Genomic DNA, 10,627 nt, shown 5'->3' on the forward strand with positions numbered 1-10,627 from the left:
CTGATCTGCTTTGCCCAGTGATACTCCTTCCTGAGAATCCAGGTTCCCTGTGTTTTTGACCCCTCCTGCTCAATAGCTGTGGGGAGTGTGTGGCCCCAGCACTGACCTCAAGGATTTCCTCTAGTGAGGACATTGAGATCCTTTCCCAGTGACTGGAAGTAGATCTGACTGATTTCTGTGGAGCTCTGGAGGGGACATGGAGGGACAGTCCACCCATGACCACCCACCCTGTGTCCATCTCCCCTAGATATAGTTACAAGAGAAGAGTTCCTCAAAAGGCAGAAGACAGAGCCCATAATCTACTCCCGGGAGAAGAATGCCAACACTTTCGAGTGCATTGTCCCAGCCAACATCCAAGCAGTGGCAGCCAAGGTGAGGGTACAGGGAAACTGGTGGGTCCAAGACCTCCCATCCAGTCACTGACAGGCCTTGGGGCTGTGGAGGATGGTGAGTGAGCAGCTGCTTTTCCCTCCCCTCCTCTGTATCTTCCTTCCTCCCTCTGCCCCTGTTCTGGGGCTCTGATAGGAGTTTATTTTGGAGCCGCCTCTTGATTTCTGCCTCCTGAATAGTTGAGATTATAGGCATGAGGCACTGCACCTGGCTCACTGTTTCTTTTCTATTTCTTCCTTCCTTTCTTTCTCTCTACCCCTTCTCTTATTTTCTTTTTCCCTTCCTCCCTTCTTCCCTTCCTCTTTTCCTCCCTCCCTCCCTCCCTTCCTCTTTTCTGTTAGCTCAGTCTTGACTCAAACTTACAATCCCTTGCCTTCGCCTCCCAAGTGCTGGGATTGCAGGCATGTGCCACCACACTCGGCTTTTTATATGCTCCTTCAGTATGAGGCCTGATATTCCACTTACCATAATGCCTTCAGTGAAACCAGGGACTGTGAGGCCCATGATGAGAACCCTGTCCATGGTGCTCTCAGAACCTACCAGCCAGCCTCATCTTTCTAGTGCTTTATCCCCTCCAGCTGGAGGCCTGTTCACCACTCTCTAGGGCCAGCCTGGCATCTCAGGCCACATGTATCTGTGGGCTCTGCATGTGGGTGAGCCATGTGACGTGTGTGGTCTTGTCTCTTGGAGGCCATTTTCCCTTGCCTTGTTGCTTGGCTCATCCGGCAGCACTCGGAGCTCCTGTCCCGCATGCCTGACCCTGCACACACAGGGAGGGCTGGGCAGCTGCTGATCGGCATCCACTGTACTCCCAGAACAAGCACTGCCTGCTGGAGGCTGGGATTGGCTGTGTGCGAGACCTGATCAAATGCAGGATCTACCCCATCGTGCTGCTCATACGTGTGTCAGAGAGGAACATCAAGAGATTCAGGTGGGCCCTGCCCCCCCGCCCCCACTCTGTGCCGCTGCCACCAAGGCCCCGCCTGGCTAGGACAGCGCCCACGCCAGGGCAGATGGTAGATCACGTGTGTGCAGAGTGAAGCCCAGAGTGGAGGTCAGCTTGCCCCCATCCCCTCCAGGTGACAAAACTCCTGAGGAAATCAGCCCAAGGCAGAGGACAGTGACTATGCCTCCTGGCTCAGCACCCAGTGGCTTGGCTCTGCGTTGTGTCCGGGCAGCATGGCAGAAAGCTGCTCACCGCATGGCAGTCGGGAAGTAAGGAGGGAGGGGGGAGGACAAGCCGCATCGAATGCACCCCATGATGTCTTCCTCCCCTGGCCCAACTCCCTGCAGCCACCACCACCTTCCAGAAGGGCCATCAGCTGGGGTCCAGGTTGAACCCCCTGCCTCCTTTTTTTTTTTTTTAAATGCCAGTCCTGGGGCTTGAAGTCAAGGCCTGGGCAAGGCCCCTGAGCTTTTTCACTCAAGGCTGGAGTTCTACCACTTGAGCCACAGCACTACTTCCGGCTTTTTAGTGGTTAATTTGGAAATAAGTCTGGCAGACTTTCCTGCTTGGACCAGCTTTGACCCCAAATCCTCAGATCTCTGCCTCCCATGTTGCTAGGATTGCAGGTGTGAGCCACCCCCCCCCTTTGGCGGACACCCCCAGATCCTGGCAGGGGGGGCACGGGATGGCCCAGCATAGCCATGGGAACAGCCCAGCACTGCCCCCCCTTACCCCCATCAGTACTTGGACAGAGGAGCACAAGTGACTTCAGCTCCTCAGGTTCTGTCCGCCACACGAGGGAGCAGGGGCACAGCATCCAACCCGCTCGTGGAATTAGATAAGAGCTGCCAGGCCCAGGCTCTTCACACACTGTGCGGTAAATTGGGCAAAGACCGCAGTGTGGGTAGGAGCCTGCCTGGGTAGGGACAGGAGGCACTGGCTCTGGCTGTGACCAAGGTGCTGCCTCTAGGATCTGTTTCAGGGTCCATGTGGGGTGGCACAGAAAGAAGATGCCCCTGGGGCCTGAGCAACCAGGACGAACAACATCCTGGGTCCCAACCCATCATACAGATGGGAAGACTGAGGCTAGGAGAGGTTAGACCACTCCATTCTTTCTCGCCAGATACAGGACACCGGTCAGTGGGGAGTCCTTCTGTGAATGGAGGAGACGAAAACTCCACTGAGCCAGGCATGGTGGTGCCCATCTGTAATCCCAGCACTGAGACAAGAGGCCAAGACAGGAGGAGCATGAATTTGAGGACAGTCTGGGCCACATAGCAAGACTCTGTGTCTCAGAACAAACAAGGCAGAAAGATTCTCACTCACTGCCTCCCACCAAGCCAAACCCACACGCACTGGGGGTGATCTGGGGACATCAGCCCCCGGTGCTCGCCAGTAGACTAGAATGTGGTGTCATGTAGTCCCAGCTATTCAGGAGGCAGAGATAAGGAGGATTACTGTCTGAGGCCAGGACTCAGACAAACGTGTGCGACCTTACGTGACAAACCGAAAGCAAAAGACCTGGCAGTGTGGACCAAGTGAAAGAGTACTGCCCAGCAAATGTGAGGCTCTGAGTTCAAATGTCCAGCACATCCCTCAAAAGGAGTTTTTTTCAATCCTCACTTCTTAGATTTTTTTCCATAATGTGCAACATAAAAGGGGAGCCGGGCACTGGGGGCTCATCCTAGCTACTCAAGAGGCTGAGATCTGAGGGTCACAATTCAAAGCCAGCCCAGGCAGGAAGATCCTTACCTCCAATTAACCACCAGAAAGCTCAAAGTGGAGGTGTGGCTCAAGTGAGAGATCACCAGCCTTGAGCAGAAAAGCCAAAGGACAGATAGTGCCCTAAGTGGAAGCCCCAGCACCAGAAAAAAGAAAAGAGCACAGTGTACAGGGGATAGGGATGAATGGGGCTAGGATGTGGTATGATCAGCGGGGTGGTCTCGGGGGGCCCACATGGCCCTCCACATCCCCCTAGGCTGGGAGTGGACATCAAGTCCTGCAGCCTCCCCACAGCCCCCACGCATCTCCCCCCACCAGAAAGCTGCTGCCCCGGCCGGAAACGGAGGAAGAGTTCCTGCGTGTGTGCCGGCTGAAGGAGAAGGAGCTGGAGGCCCTGCCCTGCCTCTATGCCACGGTGGAGGCCGACGCGTGGAGCAGTGTGGAGGAGCTGCTGCGTGTCCTCAAGGACAAGATCACTGAGGAACAGCGCAAGACTGTCTGGGTAGATGAGGACCAACTGTGAGCCAGGGCCCGCAGGCACTGACTCCATGATGCCGAGTCAGCCTGGCCGGGCTCTGCCCTCCTACTGCGGAGTCCCAGGAGACAGGCACATCTGGGGAGGAGCAGGTGGCAGCTCAGTGGCCAGGGCCAGCCCCGGACGGGACACAACACAGGAGGCCCCGGCCAGAAGGCCCTTACCTCAGCCGGAAAGCCGTTGAATGTATCGTATAGGGGTTTTGTACAGAGTGGGGCTTCTGCTGGCCCTCGGGACGTACCATCAGCCATTGCCCGGGCAGAGCAGGGCTGCAGAAGACAGTGGCCATGCTGTTGTTTCTGTTGCATTAAAATCTCTCTCCAGTCTATTCCATTCAGTGCTCTGCAGAGGGTTCTGTCTGACTGGCCAGCTTGGCTCAAGCCACAAGGGACTCAGGGCCATGTGGAGACCCAGGAGGCCCCCTGCGGGGGAGGTGCCCAACTTAGATATTGGGCTCAAAAATAATAATAGTTTGAGATCATGTGGAGATGAAAACCAGCAAGGTTTTTTTGTTTTTTTGCTTTGGTTTGGTTTTGCAAATCCTGGGGCTTGAACTCAGGGCCTGGGCGCTGTCCCTGAGCTTCTTTCACGCAGGCTCATGCTCTGTCACTTGAGCCACACTGCCACTTCTGGCCTTCTTGGTAATTTATTGGAGATAAGAGTCTCACAGACTTTCCTGCCCAGGCTGGCTTCCAACCTTGATCCTCAGATCTCAGCCACAAGTAGCTAGGATGACAGGCTTGAGCCACCAGCGCCTGGCTCCAGCAAAGTTTTTATGAGCAGAGGAAAGGAAAGGTGGCACACACCCCGCCCCATGCACGGGCACTGGAAGATAGGTGCACAGGAAGAGAGCTCTGACTTCAGAGCCGTTGATGCTGGAAAATTGGGGCGGGGTTTGGTTTCAACTCGCCTTAGGGTACATGCCCCCTTGTTTCTAGATAGGCTTTATTCATTCTGGTGTGTCTAAACATTTTCAGGAGCATCTATTAATTGCCCAGAGGAATTGCTTTGTGCTATTTTCATGCATGTGTACAATGCACTTGGTTCAAGTTCACCCTCTTATCAGCTTTTCTCATTCTTGCTACCTCATTGCTTTGACATCAGCAGCGGAGCCTGTCTGAAATGTTGATTCCCTGGGCTTCCTTTGAAACACCAAATAGTTTTGTGTGCTGATCTTGGGGCCTGGGCTTTTTTTGCTCAAGGCTAGTGCTCTACCATTTGAACCACAGCGCCACTCTGGATTTTTGCTGGTGAATTGGAGATAAGAATCACATGGATTTTCCAATATGACTTCAAACCACGATGCTGAGATCTCAACCTCCTAAGTAGCTGGGATTACAGGTATGAGCCACCAGCTCCCGGCAAGAGAGGAAACATAGATGATTTTCACAGTCTGTCTTTATGATATTCTTGCTGATATCTCTGCATAGTAATCTTTTTGTTTTCCTGGTTCCTAGAGTTTGAACTCAGGGCCCTTCCACTTTCTCCTAGCTGGTGCGCTACTCCATGAGCCAAGGCTCCGGCTCAGCTTTTTACTGACTATATTTTGAGACCGACTCTCTAGGGCTTTTCAACCTAGGATGCCGCTTAACCTTAATCCTCTTGATCTCAGCCTCCTGAGTAGCTGGGATTACAGGCGTGCACCCCCACACCCAGCTGCTGCTCTCATTTTCTGTGTGTTGCAGCTCAGTGAAGGAGTGTGAAAACAAAGACAAGAGTGCAGAGTTCTGTCAGCAGTGCCTGTGGTGTTTATCTCACAATTCCTGGTTCTTCTTTCTCCCTTTTTCTCCCACCTGATCTACCACCCCTTAAACTGCTTTTCTCAGGGCTCTGGACAATAATGACAATGACCCCAGGAAGTGCCATCCTGTGCCTAAACCACCCTTGCAGCTAGGGCTAATCAATAAAAGTAGAAGCCAGCCAGGCACAGTGTGTAATGCCTGTCATCCCAGCTACTCAGCAGAAATCAAAGGGATTGTGGTTCGAGGCCTGTTCAGGCAAAAATGTAAGACCCTATCCAGAAAAATAACTAAAAGCAAAGTAAGTTTCAGAATGTAGGGCCTAACAAGGCCTTGCCTCTTCCACTCGGCCTTCAACTTATAACAAGATGGTGAGCACCATAGCTTATTTCCAGTGCCACCTTCATATCCTTATTTTCTTTTCACATCCTTTTTGTTTCTATCATTCCTTTTATGTCTTGGCATAAAGCAGGTATCTCATAAAGCAGGTATCTTTTTTTTAATTATTATTATTCTGTGCCAGTCAGGATGAGCCAAGTCTATCTGTAGAACTGCAATAGTTTTTTTGTTGTTTTTTTTTAACCACTGTAACAAAATACTCAAGGAAATCAAGTTAAAAAGAGTAAAGACTTCCTTTTCCTTTGAAAAAAAAAAAAAAAGAATGTAGGGCCTAAGTGGTAGAGTACCTGCCTAGAAAAGGAAGGACAGAGGGAGGGAGGGATAGAGGGAGCCCTGGCACACACACACACACACACACGACAAGAAAAAAAAGATATAAGGCAATATTTGGAGGGTAAAAAGCAGACAAGTTGCCTCACTCTTCAGCTTGCTGGTTGGAATGCAGACATGATGGCTGGAGCTCTAGTAGCCATGATGGAATTCTGAGATGAGCCAGGCGAGCAGAAAGATAGGAATTACCGCCTTTGGTGACATCTGGGAGCCTTGGAATGCCACTCCGATTTCTTTGCAACAGAAATAAATTTTTATCTCAAGTTAAGTGGCTGTTCCTGGCCTCCCTTTCTTTATAGCCTGCAGCAATTCCCAGCAGACACAGGAGGGGGGGGAAACACCTATTTCAAATGCCATGAGTCGATCTTCTGCTAGGTTTCTGCCACATAATTAAGATATGAATAGTGGAAGAACTATGTTCATAAAGAATCTCACCCTTAAAAATAAACCAAAAAACACAGCACTATGTAGCCCGTTGTATTTGGGGGCACTTCCACTCTCGCAAGATGACCCAGGGAGCTGGAGGCCAGTGGAGGGGTGTGACAGGGCCCCTCTGACACCTGTGATCCCATCAGGCCTGCCTGGAGCCTGTTAAGCACCAAGGTAGCATTTTCCCAAACAGCCCCAGGGGAAACAAGCCGGATCCTGGATCTCAGAGGCGTTCACTGTCAAGTTTTGGCTCTGGCTATTTGAGGCAAGATAAAGCACCACGCTCCGAGGTGCTGGGCTGCAAGACCTTCTACCCCCACCATTTGGGAGCCTGGAGTTAAATAGTAAATTTCCACCGCTCCAAGAGCTTCCCATTTAGAAACTGTGCCAAAGGGACAAACGTGACCAGAAAGAAGTCCTGGATAAAAGGACTGCTGATTTATTTATATTTATGTGTTTAACTTCAGAGTCCTCCAGCTTGCCGTGCAAAAACAACCAAACCCACAGCTTGTATAGAATCTGGAGGAACAGGGTGGAGATGGGCTAATGCTTGAGAAAGAGATCTGAAAAGAACTGGTGCTGGGAGAACTGGTGCCCGGCATAGAAGCACATGCCTATAATCCCAGTTTATGTGGGAGGTAGAGGTAGGAAGATTGCAGATCTAGATGAAAGTTCTAGACTTTGTATGAAATAAAAAGTAAAAATTAGATTGAGGAAAGATGGCGCCGAAAGAATAGTGAGGAACCCCGACTCGCACCAACTGAATAGCGAGCTGGGAACTACAACACCCAACACCCCACCAAGAACCCAGCAAAACCAGCATCCAGAAGCAGTGGAGAAACGCAGGAAAACAAAAAGGAGCAAAAAAGAAGAACCGAAAACCTACACGGAGCCGGAGATTCACCGGGGCACCCTCCCCCCACCAGCCGACCCTGGCCCAAACAGGGCCAGGCTGGGAAAGGGGAACCCGGCGATCGGCAGACAGGTTGCCAGGAGCGCAGAATCCATATAGCGGGAGACCCCACAGACACAAGGCAGGGTGCGGAGCAAGACACACACCTGCAGTGACGAGAAGTTCGGGTACACACCGGGTTTGGACAAGGGAACCCAGCGCGGCAGAAAGAGGGAACGGGGGAAGCCACCACAACACTTCGCCAACCCCTGAAGGGCCAACGGCTGCGCGGGACACACACACAAAGCAGCAAAAGTGAGTCCCCCATAATCCCTTCCCCCAACGGGAGACCCAAGCCCGACAAAGAAGATATATCTCCCTCCCTCCCCCTCCCCACTCCCGTGGGAACAAAGAACTCCCCAAATCAGGCGGGAAGCTCCCATCAGGCGCTGGGAAGCCAGTCTAGCAGGGGAAGGGCGGAACAGCCCCAAGCCCCCAAAGGTTCCTGAACTGGCAGAACCGGCCCCGTCCCCTTCCCAACAGGGGCCGGGGACGGCCGGCAGGGCAAGCCCCACCCGAGGCGCCTAGACCTTGCGGACTCTTACAACTAAAATCACAGGCGCTGGTGGGCAATACCAGCCCAGCAGGGTCACCTGAGCCTGATCACGTCCCCCCCCCCCTCGCAGCAGAGGCGAGGTCTGAGGGTGCCAAGCCACACCCGGACAGTCGATCCCACTGGGCCCCACACATACTGCCTCCCCCCCCCCCAACGGACTCGCGGGAGGGCGCAAGCACAACCCAACAACCCAGGGCTCGCTCTGGGAGGCAGACCCCGCTAAAGTGCCCGTTGTAGGGGTCTCACAGTGCACAGGAGGGCGGGGCCCCGGCGAAAGCGCCCGCTCTGGTAGGCGTGCCCTACACCGGTGGGCGGGGCCACAGCGACAGCACCTGCTGCCTTAGACACGCCTACACAGAAGGGAAGGAAGACCTACACACACCTCCAGATGCGCAAATCACAAAGAAACATAACTCAGTTCATCAAAGGACAAGCCACCTCGCCAGCTCCAAAAAGCAGCTCGACTGAAGAGGAGATGGAGAATAAAAAAGCAAATGAGGCCATGTTAACAGGAATGATCGAAAGCGTCAGAAATGAAATCAGAAAACAATTCCAGGAGTTTAGAGCGGAAATCTGGAAGGACACCCAGGAAGCTAAGAAAGAAATGGAAGCAAAACTGGATACAATGCAAGCTGCCTTTAAAGAAAATCTCCACACCCTGAGAATTGAAATGCATGAAAAAATAGATTTAAAATACAACTCTTTAAAGGAAGAAATTTCCACGATCAGAGCTGATATGACAACCATGAATAGCTCTCTGACATCCATAAACTCCGCAATTGAAACCATAACACAAAGAGTTGACCATATGGAATCCAGAATCTCTCGCCTAGACGATGAAGCAGCTGACAACAACCAGAAAATGACCACACTCCAAGAAAAGGTGAAGCTTCAGGGAAGATTAATCCAGGAACTAATGGACAAAGACAAGAGATATAATCTGCGCATAATTGGAATAGAAGAAGGAGCCGAATATCAGAGCAGAGGGCTTAACCATGTCCTCAATAAAGTTATTGCAGAAAACTTCCCCAATCTCACAGGGGACCCCATCCAGGTAACCGAAGCCTATAGGACACCTGGCAGGCCAGACCCCAGGAAAACCACCCCAAGGCACATAATATTCAAGACTACAGACCTCAAGATTAAAGAGCAAATTCTGAATTCAGCCAAAGCGAAGAAGGAAACTTTTTTCAATGGGAAGAGGATTCGAATAACATCCGACTTATCCACACAAACTTACCAAGCTCGAAGTGAGTGGAAGAACACTATCCAAGTACTTCAGAATAACAACTTACAACCTCGGATCAAATATCCAGCGAAACTGGAGTTCACATTCGAAGGGAGAACCAGATCTTTCCACACCAAAGAGGAGCTAAAGGAGTATGTGAATAAAAAACCAGCCCTACAGCGAATATTAAGAGGGGAAGCCCACCCAACAGAGATCGTAAAAGACACACAGACAGAATCAGAAAGAAACTTCAATAGCCAAAGTCCAGCAGAAAGACCAGCTCACTAAAGACAAGAAGAAGAAAAAAAAAAAAAAAACAGGAAAAAACAGCCCAACAAGAAAATGGAAGGAGAAAAAACACCCTTATCCTTGATCTCTTTAAATATAAATGGCTTAAACTCCCCGATTAAGAGGAGCAGACTGGCATAATGGATCCGCAAACAAAAAGTTGACATCTGCTGTCTACAAGAGACCCACCTTACAGCAAGGGAAAAAAACAGGCTTCGAATGAAAGGATGGACCAAGATCTACCAAGCAAATGCACCCACCAAAACGGCAGGTGTAGCCATTCTGATCTCAGACAAGCTGGACTTCTCTTTAAAGTCCACTCAAAAAGACAAAGAAGGACACTACATATTAATACAAGGAAAAATCCAGAATCAAGACATCACGGTGATAAATGTATACACACCGAACAAAAGAGGCCCGACATATGTCAAGCAAATTCTCACAGAATTACAGAGCAAGATAGATGCAAACACAATCATAGTGGGTGACTTTAATACTCCTCTCTCTCCAAGAGACAGATCCAACACCCAGAGGATTAGTAAGGGAGCTGAGGACCTAAATAACACCATTTCCCAAATGGATCTAACAGACCTATATAGAACCTTCCACCCTACAGAGACCCAATACACCTTCTTTTCAGCAGCCCATGGATCATATTCCAAAATAGACCACGTCATAGCCCACACAAAGAACCTCAGCAAATACAAAAGTATTGACATCATCCCATGTATTATATCTGATCACAGTGGATTAAAGGTAACCCTCAACAACAAAGGATACCACAGAGCCTATACACACTCTTGGAGGCTAAACCCCACGCTGCTATCCAACACTTGGGCCACAGATCAAATTAAAGATGAAATCAAGGAATTCATAAGCCACAATGACAAAGAAAACACATCACAAAGAAACCTATGGGACACAGCTAAGGCAGTACTGAGGGGCAAGATCATTGCCCTCAGCACCCACATTAAAAGAATGGAAGCAGAGCAGGTGAATACCCTCACGATGAAACTAAAACAACTGGAGAAACAAGAAATGACAGAATCTAAAACGACTAGGAGGGGAGAGATCACAAAGATTAAAGAAGAGATAAATCTGATTGAAAATAGA

The 10,627-nt window shown here is 50.5% G+C and overlaps 1 protein-coding gene across 3 annotated transcripts in view; it reads left to right on the top strand.

The window, feature by feature from the left end:
* The window catches only part of Card11 (caspase recruitment domain family member 11), a 77,036-nt gene extending 72,991 nt beyond the window's left edge, over positions 1-4,045 (top strand). For all 3 annotated transcript variants that reach the window (XM_048330125.1, XM_048330134.1, XM_048330144.1), the window contains 3 exons: positions 248-372; positions 1,206-1,321; positions 3,377-4,045. In XM_048330125.1, coding sequence (XP_048186082.1) covers positions 248-372; positions 1,206-1,321; positions 3,377-3,581 — 446 coding nt within the window. In that variant the 3' untranslated portion in view covers positions 3,582-4,045. The remainder of the gene's footprint in view (positions 1-247; positions 373-1,205; positions 1,322-3,376) is intronic.
* The last annotated feature ends 6,582 nt before the right edge of the window (positions 4,046-10,627 follow it).

The sequence above is a fragment of the Perognathus longimembris genome, chromosome 1 (genome assembly GCF_023159225.1).
Source record: "Perognathus longimembris pacificus isolate PPM17 chromosome 1, ASM2315922v1, whole genome shotgun sequence".
In the NCBI taxonomy this organism is placed as follows: Eukaryota; Metazoa; Chordata; class Mammalia; order Rodentia; family Heteromyidae; genus Perognathus; species Perognathus longimembris.